Genomic DNA, 16,691 nt, shown 5'->3' on the forward strand with positions numbered 1-16,691 from the left:
ATTAAAAATTCTCCCTAAGCACTTTTGATTGACAGAACAATCTAACATAGCCAAAACAGTGTCTCGGTCAACATCTGTAGTCTTCTTCCTTGAGGCGGACGTGTCAAGCCACGGAGAAAGAGCTGGAGAAAACAGAAAGTGAAACAGCATCTGCTCAGTGAAGCCCGCTCAGCTCCTCTTGGCTGAGATTTCTGTAAATCAGGAACAGGGGGGTTTGACTCTGCACGCCTGTCGCCGGGCATCAGCATTTAAGTCCAGATTTAATGCTTGAGAAAAGGAGATTCATTTTTACTCACTTTATTGAGAGTCAATACAGAGAGTAAAGGCAACCTTATTGGATTGCCATGGTAACTGTTGGGAGAAGTGATTTCTCTCTGTCTCTATGTGTATCTCTCATTGTTGAAGAGGCTGCATTGTACGCCTATATGGGTGTGCACAGGTCAAAAATCTGCATTACAATGCTCGCCGCGCTGCCTTCTTTAAAAATAGATTGCTGGGATGCTTAACGTACATTTTACATGCTCTCACTTTGCTCCGTAGTGGATGTAAACTCCATCCACTTTACCCACACGTCCATCACAAACTTGATAGCGTGACGTGATTTGTTACCACATGGATCCGTTTAGTTTAAATACCTCGAATTCATACGCTGAATGCTGTTCTGTGCATTTTAAACATCCTCTACAAGCAACCGACAGGTCCGCACGGCTCAACGGGACCGTTCGGGAACACGTGGTGGCGTTCGATGGCCCAACATAACACTGCAACATTTAACCTTGCAACCCTCAGATCATCTAACAAGGCCCAAGTTATCAGTAGTGGCTTTGCTGACTGGAGTTTTAATCATCTCATATCCATAATGGAGCTGACAGCTCCATCTGCGTGGAATAGAGGGGGGTTGAAGTTGCTAGCAGCACAAACAACAGGAACAATCAGTGAGCATCTGGAGGCTCCACAGCTATAACACCCCCCCCCCTCCACCCGCCTCCGCTCCCTACCCTCAGCTCCTCTATGATGGCCAGAGAGAGCAGGATCAACAGGAGCCTGTTTGCTTACAGTATCCCGAAAAACTCCAATCCAAACAAAGTAAAATGTGTAACATGCACAATGCTGGCATATTGTCTCAATACAAGAAACTACAGATTGCATGTTGGTGATTAACCACAAAGGTTATAATACTGTGAGAAAGCATTTAATTACATAATCATAAAAACCTACGGCTACAAGCCAATAAAACTTCACAGGTGTTAAACGGATGCCCTGACAGATGACATGCATGAGAATAGTTCAATCTCTGTTAATGAGACAGAAGGCATGCGAAAGCTACTTCCTTCACACAGATTAAGGGCAACATTCACTTCTTTATCTCGGTCTAAACAATTTGGATTTTCACCAGTGCCAGAAAGAACCATCCCTTTTGTTGTCCTGTGCATCCACGCCAACAGCGAGTGGGAGTTAAGACACATAGCCTGTATTCAACAAGTGCAACTCAGTCAAGCTGCGGCAAGCTGTTGTGTACTTTCCCTGTGTCACTACGTAGCTGGTTTTTCTACCAACCCAAACTGGTTGGAGAAATGTCAGAGTAACTGACTGGATCCCACGGCAGGCGTGAGGAAATACAGCTCAAATGTTCATTTCTGGACACTGACATAAATATAGAAAGAAACAATCTTTTGATGGTAGTTGGATCCAAATGAGCTGCAGTCTCTCAAGAATAATAAGGACTTCCAGAAAATCCAGAAAAGATTATGACAAAAAAATATGGGAAAAATTGACAGCAACAGTCAACGGTGCAGAAACAGTACAGAAAACTTTCTGCTGCATAAAAGCTCAGCGCAGTGCAATCCTGTGGCATAGGTGGGATTATTTTCAGGTTTCAGTATAGTTCTGTGAATTCTGCAGTCAGGATCAGGACAGTTTCCTTTCGCTTTGTGTGACCAAAATCAATGTTAGAAAAGCACAAAATATGAGCTCTGTTTTCCTCCTTTTGTGACTCGAGTCCCAATCGTCAACACAGGTGTAACTGCCTGTTGCCATGGTAATGGCAGTCTTAGGTTTGATTTAGCCTGGGGTTAAGTTGGAATTTTTTTTAATATCTGAAGACATTTCCGCTAATGACAGAATAAACCTGGTTTTCAAAGTGCTGTGGAGCTTGCTTTTCTACATTTTTTTCTATCCTTGTGGTCATACAGGTGCAACATGCGTTCAGAAATTCACCATCACCTGAAGTATTAATGATTTTATCGGAGCACAGTCAAGCAACAGAATGTAACATTCAGACTACTGTCGGAAAAAATCTACATTACTTCTATTTTCTTTCTTTTTTGATTTAAAAAAAAAGGCTTTTTGGATACTTCCTCTATCACTGGCAAATCCTTGTGAATAAGAGAGCAGTCGAAAGTAGCTTCCTCTACTCTCTGCCACTCTCTGCTCTTTGCATTCATGTTTGACAGCGATTACACTCTGAAATGATTACAGTCATGTTACACACACGCCATATGGGATGACACCAAGTACATTCACGACTTGCGTTTGTGCAAGCATACAATATTCATGAGTCATAATGTGCATTTATTGCATGGCTGCATGTCTCTACACAGCAAATCCAGCATGTCCAAATTAACACTGTCGGATTTGATTTCAACACTATTAAAGTGTCTATATGGGTCCACACCAGAGAGTGTTAATTTAACTCTTTTTGGAGAGTTGGTACGTTAACTCTGATTTAGTGTTAAACACCAAATCTGTCTGGAGTTGATAATTTAACACTGGGTGTTAAGAGTTTATATATTAACTCTCAAAGAGTATTTTAGTTTAACTACGTAAGAGTTATCTTCTAATTCATTCTAAAAAGCAGGAATTTTACTGTTCTGAACTTCTAGAAATTTCTTTTGGAAATAAACATTTACTAAAAAGATGCAATGGTTTTTGAAAAACATTTATTCTGAAAGATGTAACAGTATACATGTTCTCACTTTCATTAGAATTTTGTTTATCAAAAGGTCTGACATAGGCAAGCTGGTAAATGCAAATAACAGCATTCTCATCACTTATTTCTTCAGTACAATATGCATGTCCTTCATTCATCCCTTTGTGGAACTTCAACGCACTTCTGCTCTCCCTCATATTCCATCTTCACAAGCATATCCTGTGCGGAGATTGAATAAAAATTAGTTGACACTAATTAACGGCACAAATAATCCAGTAAACAATTGCAGCACAGTAAAAAAAAAAAAAAAAAAAAAAGGAATCCTCTTTGAGCCATTACTTGTGTAAAGTATTTTCCCAAAAGACAAAGACACAGGCAACAGGTAATACTGAACTAAATGTAAAACCTCAACCTTTTTCATTTTTACCCAAACCGTGTGCACAAAACTCTGGAGGGATCTATGCTACCGTAGAATCCAGTCAGGACGTCTGGTACTGCTGTTTGCTCGTTTTTTTTTTTATGGGCGATCGTTTTCAGGCTTCAAGTAGCACCATTATACCAACATTTCACATTCTAGACATTGTTTTAGGTGTATTTGACCAAAGGTTTGACTGAAAATTCACATGCAAGCTTTTTTTCAAGGCTGTGGTATTTGCCCGCAAACAATATCTTTCAGCTAGCTAAAACAGAATATTATGCTATCACCGAGCAACATGGCTAATGCCTTCCACACAGCTTTGTCTCAACTCCAAAGAGCCACAGAAGTAAAAGCTAATAGAAATAATTGAAACAATCTTTGAAAAAATGACTTACCAAGCATGGCAAACAACTCAAATATGTAGAGCAAAATGTTCTGAAACGGCTTCACTTCAGCTTCGATTGAAGCCGTGCTGGGGGCGGAGTCTGTGAATTTACTCTGTTGGTGTCATAGCCCCTCTAGGAGTTCAGAGTTAAGAGGTCAAGAGTTAATGTTTCCATTGTAACACCTCCAGATTTGACATAGAAACACTCATTTTTAACACTCGATTTTAACTACTATCATTTTACACCTCAGAGTTACATTAAAAGAATGTGACTCTGCTTAGAGTAAAATTAACTCTACTTTTGCAAGAAGACTATTAACACCAAAACATTTAACACTTTTGAATTTGCTGTGTACTTGTACTGTGGTCTCATAGTCAGTGAATGCCTAAGCAGCAAAGATATAGACATTTTCTGAGCTGCTGAGCTAAAGCAACTAAGTGATTTAGTATAAGGAAGTTCATTTGTGATCTGAATATGTATCTAATTATTTTAGGAAACGTGCTACCAGCCCATGCTGCGAGGACCTTTTTGCCTTAGAAAGTCTATAGACTGCATCAACACTATAGATGAAGAGAAGAAGAAGGTACTGAAAGTAACTGCAAGGATGAATGTACCAAACAAATGAATATTTAATTAGTCAATAACTGGCTCTGTTAAATACATAATTTCTAGACATCTTTTTCAGCTATTTTGCAGCTTCTTAGCAATCATTCAGAGCATTGCAGAAACCATTTTTGTAATTAATCATCCAACTTGAAATAACACTTCTGGCATTTTTAATAATTTAGATTTTTTTATAGAATGTCCGTGACCCTAAATTGTATATATATCGATGAAGATGGAGGGATGGATGGATGGCAGAACCCCGGAATCCAGAATGCATGCTATGAGCTAACTGTCATTCTCCATCGATACTTTAAGAATGCAGTTACTTTTGAGTGCCCTTGGTGCTGCACAGTGGAAAATGTGGCCCTCTCCCAATTTTTTTTGAGAAGAGCTGCCATCAAACTCAAAATGAGCTAATATTTTTTCTTCAATAAATAAAGGGCAGATTTTCTCAATTTAAACCTTAATTTTTTTTCCATTTTACACGGCATCCCAACATTTTTCAGAATTGGGGTTATACATGCTTATTGATACTGTGAATATAGGAAACAATCAAGCACAGGAGAATTACAACAGTAATTAAAAATGTTTAGTTTAGAATAACTTGGTTAGTAAACAGCATAAGTTGTTTAAATCCTCATAACATTGAAACTAATAGTCTCTTAGGATCTTCTCATACTGGCTGCAGATGACTTGACCATGTTTTGAATGTGAACTGAAATGTGGCGGCACTTCCATGTACATGAAAATATTGTATCATTCACCTGAAATAACTGCCACAGTTAACTTAGCAGAGTGAGTGAAAGCTTCGAGGATGGCAAGGCACAACCACGGAGCGAAAAGTACATTCAGCAGATACCAGCTGGGTGCCAAATGCGCTTGAACTCTCTGCATGCATGCATGATGCATGCACAGTCTTTTGCACTGGTTATGCATTTTTCAGAGCAATGCATCTACATTGCATGCATGTGCACCAGCTTCTCTCCTACTCACTACTAACCTTAAATGGACTTCGACACAGCTCTGTTTAAGCACTGACATTTAGGTTGGTCTTGTACGAAAAATAACTTTCATCTAGGGCTGTGCAATATGACCAAAATCTCATATCCCGATATAAGAATTCTATCGTCCGATAACGATATAAATCACAAAAATGTAAGATTTTCTGTAAATTCTGTGAATCTCGGGCAGCTCGTCTTGCGGAAAGTGTTTCCAGCTGCGCGTCATTTAGCTGGAGTCTAGTGTTTTAACCTATGCATGAACCATACATTTTTAGACATAAGTTGTAAAGGCCGCCGTTTTCTTTGTATTTATTACACGGCGTGCTGCGGGGAAAAGCCTGTTCTAACGTTTGAGTCTAAGGTTTATTTTTTAGCACCTGGCGGCTCTTTTTTAATTCTCATCCGTAGATAATCTGCTCTTTCACGTGATTCAGTTTATTTTGAAAAGTCTCAACAGGATCTTGAGCTTTATTGTGAAAGGTTTACGTGGAACATAAACAAGCGGACACGCGATGCTGTTACCGTCGTTGTTGCTAACCACAACGCATAAAAACAGGCTCTTGTCCGTCCGTAGTGTGGTTATATAAAATATAAGAGAAAGAGAGAACTTTAAGAAATTAATATAGCCACTACAGTGACCATCAAAACGATGAAAAAATATTGCTGTAAACAGTTTATTTTGCGACACCACGAAACAAACGATAGCGTAAAATGAAACGATAGACGTTTTTATATCGTCATCCGATATATCGAACAGCCCTACTTTCAGCAGTTATTTTGTGACAAAGCAGCCTTATGTCTTAGGCACTGACAGATTAGATGCCGTTGTTAGCATTGCTGTCAGATGATGTCAACTCATCTGCCTGTTAAAGTTAACATTGCATGCAGCGGGCAGGTTAGACACAGTAGACATCCGGAAGTGCAGTCATCCGGTTGTTCAGTCTGACGTCACTAGCCGTGTCTGGGTCTAAACTCCGCTGCAGGTCCATATATCAAACGATCACTATGGCATTACTGAGAGTTGAAAAACTGTCTAAAGTATTTCATCTTTAATAAAATGATCAGCCTTCTCCTCTACCAGGTGTAACAATTGAGTTTAACATCCAGGCATCCATGAAAACGGAATTTATGACATTTAACGGAGTTAGAAGTTAGCAGGGAGTTAGCTCGCTAGCTTCTATCTAAATACAATATAGCATGTCCTGACTGCGGGGTTTTGGAAACAAATTAAAACGTACAGCTCTGCTATCACTTCCAGCATAAATGAAGACAGAAAACTAAACAGCAGTGACGTTTGTAGGGTTACTGAAGTTGGGCTAGCTGGTATATAATGATGTGCTACGTGACCGCTAGCGACACAGCTATGTTAGCTATGTTTTTCCACTCGATAAAAGTTACCGTGAGTGTTCTCGGTGGTCAGGAACAAATGTAATCGCATGGCAGGATGCTGTAAAAGGACCAAACTTCAGCCAGGAGAACAACTGAGATAATCCATCCACAATACGAGGTTAGTCATTCATATACTGCTGCATGGGCTGGGCTGTAGTTACATCGTAAGGTTTTAAAAACTGAGCTTAAATAAATGATTAGCGGTAATAAAAGCCGAGGGAGGTCAACAGTGGTCGCTGACTGTTTTAGGAGCTTTTTGAGATCAAATAGAAGAAAATACATAACATTAAACATGTTAACAACACAAAAGCCATATTAAACGCAGACTACTTTAGACCCGGAAGTAGGATTCGTCGCGTCATCACTGAACAACCGGATAGATCTTAACCTTCTATGAAAGGATTTCCTGTGAGGGATAGTGGTAAGAGAGAAGGAGAAACCTAGATAAATTAAAATAAATTTTATTAACACTTTTCCCACTTTAACAGAATCAGTTTAAGTTTGCAAGTGAGAGGTTATCCCACTGCAAGTTTCATCAATCATGACTAAGAAATTTTGTATGCATCCACTAAGACAATTCAGAGATATGAGAGTAAGAGACAGGCATACAGTGAAGCGCCTCTCCATCTGCAATGCTTTCAATTCAGCAGCAATCCAATGCTGCACTGCTCGTGTGGTAATTACATCTTGCCTTGGGGCTAATATGAGGCAGAGGGTTAACGTGTTGTGAAGGCAGAGGGAAAATTTCTGCTGCGATTACACACCCACTCTTTGCTCTGAAACATGATTCTCTTCATCTGCTCTGATCAGACACAATGTGCTTATTGATACAATAATATTCAACCAGTTGGAGGGAGAAAAAGTCTCAACTCTCCTTTCTTATCAGCTCTCAGTTAGCTGTGGTGACTGATTTCCTCCAGGATACAAGCCATCATCTGAATCACAGGTGGTCTCACACTTACCTCCCAATCAAGAGAAAATGAAGAGATCACAACAACACAAGATAATTATGTCCTGCCATTTCATTTTGCATGAGCTATATACAGTTCAATCACAGTGCAACTTATATGTATGCCACTAACACTCAAGGCTGTTTTGGGAGGCATCGTTGTTCCAGTATAGGGCTTGAACAGCACTGAGTAACAGCAAATAGTTCAAAGTGTTCATTATCTGAATACTCCCACTGCAGGATGAACTTTTCTTGATTCCTCTAACATTTATCATTGAAACTGAGTAAGTCCTTCCTTATCTTTGCATACTTTTATGATATTTTTGCTACTGCACTAAATGGGAAAACTTAATTTACCACAGTTATTGTTCCTAAGTTGTTAAAACATAACTTACATAGGTCATTTTAATAAAAAAAAACATGTTCCTCATAGACATAATGACATACTAAATCTAATAAGCCCGGCAGGAGAAGATTGTGTTTCCACATTACAGAAGAACTGCCCATAAAAATCCTTGCCCATAAAATGCCCACCACCGGTATTTCAGACCTGAGGGCTACAATATAGTCGAGGGCATAGTCTGTCAGTATCAGCGCCTATATCTCTAAGCTGCAATATTATAGTCATGAAAGCAGATCATCAGATGTACAGTGAAAAGGTGATTATAGAGGCTTATAATCAAACAAACAACAACCTTTATTTATCACATAGACAATTAAACAGGGTACAACATGTAGTGAAATTCTTGCGTCCGAGCTGCGGACAGGCTGCAGACATAGCCGCGCCATTCCAGGGCTTTGTTTTAAGCATGGGGGGTCTAGCCAGGACCGTTACTGGCTAGACCAGTAAGGGTGGTAAATGTGTGATGGTCACACATTTAACCCCTTTTCAGTGTAAAAGCAAAGCTGTATATTTCAGATTCATTTGATTTTCAGTTTGTCAGAGAGTGGCCAATTATCCATAGATCCATTGGGGCTTAAACAGATTATGAATTTGTTAGGAAATGTCATTAACATACGTTTCATTCCTATAGAACCTGTTTTACGTGTATATATACCTGTAAACACAACTGTGGAAAACTTGTCATATCACAAAATAAAGCTCTGCAGAGAAAAGCCAATTCATAATTTATTTATAATGTTTTCAGAGCTGATTTAACAAATGTGTTACCTTTATCCGCTTAAGGTTCCCCTGAGAAATGTTTTATTAAAAAGACAACCTGCAAAGGAAAATCTAAGTAGCATGTTTGGACACTGCTGACTTGAAGAATTACCTTCACAGCACTCTATGTTTGTCTGTTTAACAGTTACTGAGAGAAAAAAAACATATCTATATCTATATATATCTTATATCTCTTACCTGGTGTGTCCCCTGGTGGGTCTAGCTTTGGTGGTTTGACAGACTCCGTGTTGCTCATAGAGGACTTGGTGGTGCTCTTGGACTCTGTTGTGGTCACCACAGTGAACGTCCTTTGGGAGAGCCTGGTTGTAGTGCTAGTGGTTGTGGCCACTGTAGTAGTTGCAGCCCTGGTGGACGTTAAGTTTGGCTCCAATTTGCCATCCTCATCTATGCTATCAGTCCCCGTGGGTCCCCAGTCAATAAATCCAGCCACTGTTGTAGTCCGGCCCTCCTGAGACTTGTCATAGCTGTCCCATTTGAGCTGCCTCCTGGTTCTAATTAACAACCTCCCGCTTGATAAAGCAACTGGAGCTTTTGCTAATACAGCCAAAGGATCGCCCGTCTCTTTTTGAGAGTATCTCAGCCGGCAATTCTTGCACGCTGCTTGTCCTTTGTGTGCTGGCTTCCAATGCTTTTGACCTTTAACTTTTGGCACTATTCCTGCCCTGCTGTCTTGGGGCGGAGGAACAGGGCTGAGGAGCCGGTGGGCTAACGGGCTCACTGTTCTCCAGTGAAGCATGTTAGGCTTATCCCAGAGGGGCTGCAAGCGAGGCCGTGAGCGAGGCACCGGTTTAGGCGTGAGTTTGATCCCCAGACCTTGACTGAGAGGGCTGCACACAGAAAAGTCCAAGGTAAGGTGAGTCATGGCTAGCAGGATCCACACCCGATGCCCCACACAGCTGCCTGGCTTCAAAGCAGACGGACTGCAAAGAGAGAGTAAATGAGAGGCAGCGTTTTAGATTTAGCACTAAATGTTAAAAAAATACAAATCAAATTTTCTCCGTCTCCCATCCTACCAAGTTTTAGCTCTTTTGTCAAGATGCACAGCAGTAATTATCCCCTATTTACACACTTAGCAAAGCTTAACTCCAAGTTCTGGAAAACACACCCAATTACACTATGATAATAATTAGCCTCGCAAAGTGATTCTTCAATAACAACATAAAGGTCAGACGCAGGGTAAACGTTGCAGAACATGGGAAAGATTCTGGAGTTGCTCTTTTCACTCTCAACTGTAACAAGCAGGGAGGGCGAAGCTGCAGATTCACATCAACCCAGTGATGATAACGACAACACACAAGGTCAGTCCTCGTTTAACTGATCATCATCATCATTTTCAGCATTATCTCCTCCAAAACACAAAGTCATCTGATTCCCAAAAGGGAAATCTGGTCGTGCAGAGAAACATCTAAGAAGGTTTAGTGTAACAATAATGGGAATGCACAAGTGAGCTTCACATATAACAGGTCTGCTTCGGTGTGTACATGCTGTTATTTTCAGTCGTAGATTCCTTCGCTCCTCTCTGCTGCTTTGGGCACTGTGAACTCCCGCTGGGTCCTGCCTTAATATGCACCACTGTGCACTTTGACTCGCAGGTGTCTCCGTAGTTTGCGGCTGGATTATAAAATCGAATCACTGAAGTTTGACGTTGTATTTTAGCTTTGTTGAGGTTGAGTACTGCTTACAATATGATATCTAGTGATATTAACTTTTACTTACCTTGCCCTCTTATACAGAACAGTGAATTACTATGTCTGTCTTTTTACATGCTTTATTGTCTTTTCAAGACTTAAATGTTATTGCATTTTAGTTATATAATTTACCTTATTTTACTTGCTTTCTGTAAAATGTCCGTGAGAATATGTTAATGTTTTCACTGACTGTTGATGCCGATAACGCATGTGGAAAAAAATTACGTGAGGAATCAAGTTATGCTAGCTTTGTGGAGAAGTTAGCAGGTTACTTCCTAGTGCAGCCGCTCAATGCCCGGTGAACTCAAAAACCTACTTCTAGTCAGAGAGGAGAGGAGCTGGAGCAGACAGTTTAATACAAGGCAGCTTTTCTTTATCATTTGTTGTCAGAATGAACAGTGATCGCCTATAAGGCGAGGTGTCATGGCAGTCTTTTCATGACAACAAAAAATGAAGAGCCTTATTGTTTCACATTTGTGAACACTGCGGAAAAAGCCACGGTGACAAACTTGGGTGAAGTTAAATGAAGAAGTTATGAACAAGGGCGCAAATTAAAAGTGTGGATCACGGTGCAATATTTTCAGATGAGGCATGATGACTACGTTGCAGAAGCTTCACTTATATCACATGTGCGTACATTTTTTTCATATTTTATGATGTCCAAAAATAGATTTTGTCCCTAAGTAAACTTCACCTCTAGACAACATTAACTGCATGGCAAGGTGACAGACAAGCTGGCTGTTCGGGCTTGAGCCCCATAGCAGACTGATTCTAGAGACAACCTTCAGGAGCCCCTGGGACAAAGCTACACATTGAATCCTAAGGGAGGAACCTCATTATGGGCAGCTTTCATCTCTGCTGTCCTTGGCCAATTTAAACCCATACGGAGGACTTTTGTGGAGAAGTAATGATGGGTGGGAAAGTTTGAACGGGTCTGTCAACAGTCAGAAGCAGCATTAGACATCTTTTGATCATATAATCATAAAGTCTCTATCATGTTTCTATTACAGTTGTCCAAATAATCAACACTCAGCTACTAATCAATACAAAAACTACTACCGGATTAGATACTCATTTGCAACAGTCTCAATACAGACAGTACCATCTTTGCCTCCTCCAGTTGACACACAACTTTACCTTAAGCCATTTAACTATTATGCGACAGCCACATTAGCCATGGGTTATTATTCAATTCAGTTCAATGTAATTCAATTTTATTTATCTAGCGCCAAATCACAACAACAGTAAGGTAATAATACATACAGAGAAAACCCCAACAATCATATGACCCCCTATGAGCAAGCACTTTGGTGACAGTGGGAAGGAAAAACTCCCTTTTAACTGGGAGAAACCTCCAGCAGAAGCAGGCTCAGGGAGGGGCGGCCATCTGCTGCGACAGGTTGGGGTGAGAGAAGATGTGTTTATAGGATAAAAGACATGCTGTGGAAGATGCGAGAGATCAATAACAAGTATGATTCAATGCAGAGAGGTCTATTAACACATGTTGAGTGAGAAAGGTGACTGAAAATGAAATACTCAGTGCATCACAGGAATCCCCCTGCAGCCTACACTTATTGCAGCATAACTAAAGGAGGATTTAGGGTCACCTGATCCAGCCCCAACTATATGCTTTAGCAAAAAGGAAAGTTTTAACCCTAATCTTAACAGTAGAGATAGTGTCTATCTCCTGAATCCAAAACCATTATCAAAACAGTGTCTAGCTAAATCCAATAATAACAAAGTGACATTAATGTGGGAGCTAGGCAGTGCTTGTTGAATAGTATAACACAGTTATTTATACTTTAAGTGTTAAGGTTCCCTTTAAGTCCCAGATCAAAGCAGAGAAAAGTCTACTAACAGCGTGACAGAAACAGTGGCAGCCTACCTCACCCAACTGCATTTGATAAGCAATGAAAATAGGGTGCTAAGTCACCAGCAGAAAAAAAGAATGAACTGGGATGTAGATAAATACATTTGCACATAACAATATTGTTTTAATCTATTTCTGCCTAACTCTTAATTTTCTACCCACTGATGGAAAATGGTATTGAGTATTTGTCGAGTGTAAAGTTCTAGTATCATGATGACCCTACTAACTATACTACGGTGACATTTGATGAGACAAACTAAACTTTTTAAGGTTGTATCTACAATTGCTTTGATCATAAACAATGCTTCTTACAAGCACATGTACACAAATAGGACAAAATAAGTACAGCGTGCCAAGAGCCTTGCTAAATCATTTCTACTCACTAAGAATACCAATTTTTAAAAACAAATTAAATGTATATTTCACAGGCGACGGTACATATGTCAGTCCCCATACATTTAATCTCCGCCTGACCCTCTGCATAGATTGTTGCCTCGAATGTAAAAAACAAGAAGAGAAAATGTGGTTTTTGGATTTGAGCTATAAACAAGGTTCAAAGCGCTTCAGTGGCATAAAAACGTATTAAAAGATAAAACCGTTGCTGCCTGGCAGTAATATTATAACACTGCTTGTCACTTGAGGTGAGCTTCACACTTTTTGAACTTGTTCAATTATAATTCAAAGGTAATCCAGCATGCTAACTAGAGACCTTTACAATTATTATGTAGACAGGCTGCCCATGAAGAATGACAACAGGCTTTTATTATCACCAGCGTTCCATTTTTAAGGTGTGAGAGACCAGCCGACCACTAACTGATAAATAATTTAGAATGACATCTTAATTGAGCTGTAAATGGTGACTGATGTGGTCAGGAAAGAGCTGTGACAAGGTCATTTGATTTTTGACAGTTAAAAATATGGATAATAATTTGTCTTGTGAGTGTTTTGGCCTTGACCTCAGACTGAGACCTTGGCACCTGCTCAACCTGCACACTTCAGGTGAGTAAATTTTAACACTCCAATCCAAATTATGGCAATACATGATAAGGAAAATGGCTGTTAGGAATATTATTATTTTACAGCATGGAAAAATGCGGTGTAAACATTTTTTGACCATGTTTGTTTGCTGTACCTCAAACATGATCAGAACAATGTAAGCAAAAATAACCCTGAGGAGAGATGCCTACAAAAGGCAGCAGAGAGGACTTTTATGATCTCAGTCACGCAAGTCTCTGATATGATTGAGTAAGATGGAAGTGTTGTTCTTTTTTGCCAGCGGTACATAAGTGAATAACAACCACAGACAACAAATACTGAGCTCATGCTGGGTATTGAACTTCATTCATTAGGGAGTGGTAGGTAACTTTTGTATGTTATTCATTGTCAACTGAACATTGAGAGCACAGATGCAAACATTATTCCTAAAATAAAAGGAACTTCTTTCTGTGCCTGCACCATCTTTAGTATCACAGCTGTGGCTCAGGCGCTAGAGCGGGTCATCTGCTAATCATTAGGCTGGCAGTTCGATCCTTAGCTCCTCCAGCCTGCATGTTTAAGTATTCTTGGATAAGATGCTAAACCCCGAGTTGTCCAGTAGGTTCGCTTAATCATTCTTAATTACTTTGAAAAAAGAGGAGAGCATTATGTATAAATGGACCAAAATGCTTTGAACCATAAGGAGGAGCACCTATAAGAAGTCAACTATAGGCTGATTAACTTCATTGTGGACTTCAAGGTTTATGTTTTATTAGCCTATTTTGACTAAACTGTCTGATCAATATTAAGAAGCAAAACCATAACTTTTTAAAAAAGTCACGGCCAGTGTTTTATATAAAGTAGCTATAATGAGAGATCTTTAAAAAATACTGTTATTACTGCTCTAAAATTTATCTAAAATTAAGCAGTGTTCATAAACTTGATTCACTAACATGCTGATGTATTTTCACTTGCCTTTCATTCACATACCTTCTACACCGTGAAGCAATGTTGGTGTTGAATTAGACAGAAAAGGAAAAAAAAGTTACAGCAAGAACAACACATGCTACAGATAAATTTCCTTCAACCGATGTTTTCTAAGAACAGCACTTGCATAATTTCAGAATTGCTAATACTCTTTGACATCCTGCATAATGAAAATATAATCTACAAGTATACCGCACAGATGGCGGAATAATTGCAGTTTTCACAGCATGAACATACCAGATTGCTTTCTGGTTGGATTGTGTGTCTGGTGTCCTATTTTATGAGCACATGCTCTATCATACTGTCAATGCTAACTTCAGAATATAGGTAAGCCTTGCCGATATGGCAGGAAATCCCTTTAGTAGAGCTTGTGACATCTAATGACTCACTAATGAGTTTCTCGGGCACCTTCTTACATGCAGTCTTTGCACAAGAAGGAGTATCTCATGCACATGTTTACTGGAGACTTGGTGAAGTTAACCGAAAGCCAATTTAAATGCATTATTCAGGCATCATTCAGTGACCCTACGGGATACTTTTTAGTCCTGAATCTCAGTATGCCAGCCCCATTTTTGAACCCAGACATACAGGGAATGAAATTGCTTTGTGAAGTTACGGACCAATCTGTTAATTAGCATGTCTGCTGGCCTGGAGGACTCAGGTTTGAAGGTCAGCGAAAGACTTGCTGGAATGATGATTTTAACCAAGACTTGACAGACAGCAGATGAAAGAGGTACCTTGGGATTCTGTTCGCAGACATATCAGGCAAAACAAAATTGCTGTGCATAGCACGTAGACACATTCCAGGAGTTTCTACCATTATATTACACATAAAGCACAATATGTTTTGTAAACAACATATTTGCTGCTATCCTTCACTGCTTCTTGTACCTTATCAATCCAGCAACCGTGGTTCTTGCTATATGTGTGGACTCTAATTACACTAAAATGCAAGAAATGGAAGGAACGTGTGTGTGTGTGTGTGTGTGTGTGTGTGTGTGTGTGTGTGTGTGTGTGTGTGTGTGTGCGCGCGTGCGTGTGTTTCAAGCCTCTATCATCCTTAACCAAACTCAAGTGATGTAGGATTTCAACAGAAACTCTGTGATGTAACAGTGTATGTAAGATGTGATATTTTGGAGCAATATATTTAGATTACCAAATATGAAAGAGCGCTGGAGGAAGGTTCACCAAGCTTGACTTCTCACTCTGCTCGTTGCCAGTTTAAGCTGTACTATATTCAGTAAATCTACTTCCAACTTATTCTGCAGCTTTTTACAAATGTCACAGTCGGGGGGGTGGTGTGTGTGAGTGAGTGTGTGTGTGTGTGTGGGGGGGGGTTATCTTTGACAGGCACACCAAATTAAACAGATGATCTATAAGCACAAAATCACAGTCAGCCACAAATATATTATTAGTAAACCATACATAAGCTTCCAATGTGCAAATGCCAAAAAGGTCATCCGAAATCTAACAACAAATGTCAAAGTGAAGACTTTGCCAGCAGAATTTCAGCACACAGCGTGACTGTCTCACTAACACTGGAACTAAAATGAATTTTTCGTTATTCTTTTCCGATTTTCTGTCACTTTCTTCTTCAAAAGCCAATGCAGTGCTGTTGCGCAAAACAGGAAAACATTACAGAGAGTAGAGCAGGGCGATATGGCCAAAAATATTTATCACGATATACATTTGAAAATTTGCGATAACGATATAACTGACGATATAATTGATGCGAGACAAAATACAACTCCACAACATTACTAGCGCAAAAAGACAACCTTCCATTAATTTTCACTTAAACAAGAAGCTGGTTTTTATGTACATTAAAGCTTTATAAAAATGTAACAGTGCAAATGCAAATTCCTTGCTGAAAGTTTAACCAAAAGGCATTTCCAGTAGAAATGGGCTGACATATCCTGAGCATAACCATATATAATATCCACTGAAGTTAAAAAGAGGTGCTTTGCAACATTAAACTGTAGTGTGCAGTACGTATTTTTTGGACCATAAGGCACATTGAGCTAAACAAAGCAGTTAGATAAATCAAACTTTATTAAACTCATTCTTCTTGCTTCCTCCACTTCTGTACCATTGATTCATTGATGTTGAATTCTCTGGCAGCTGCTCTATTCCCATGTTGTTGCAGTATATTAATGACTAGCCTTGTATTGTGGATGGATTATCTCAGTTGTTCTCCTGACTGACGTTTGGTCCGTTTACAGCATCCTGCCATGCGATTGCATTTGTCTCTAACCATGAGGAACCTTAGTGTTCATCCTCCAGCTTCACTGTTTATGTTATGCTAACATA

The 16,691-nt window shown here is 39.6% G+C and overlaps 1 protein-coding gene across 1 annotated transcript in view; it reads right to left on the reverse strand.

Annotated features, from left to right (window-relative positions):
• Window positions 1-16,691, reverse strand: part of ajap1 (adherens junctions associated protein 1) — a 56,992-nt gene that overhangs the window by 14,018 nt on the left and 26,283 nt on the right. Inside the window, exon 3 of the mRNA XM_085393814.1 lies at window positions 9,039-9,781. Within this exon, the coding sequence (XP_085249940.1) occupies window positions 9,039-9,781 (743 nt within the window). The remainder of the gene's footprint in view (window positions 1-9,038; window positions 9,782-16,691) is intronic.

The sequence above is a fragment of the Rhamphochromis longiceps genome, linkage group LG20, assembly GCF_057381845.1.
Source record: "Rhamphochromis longiceps isolate RC_006_pf linkage group LG20, R_longiceps_female_GT1.1, whole genome shotgun sequence".
In the NCBI taxonomy this organism is placed as follows: Eukaryota; Metazoa; Chordata; class Actinopteri; order Cichliformes; family Cichlidae; genus Rhamphochromis; species Rhamphochromis longiceps.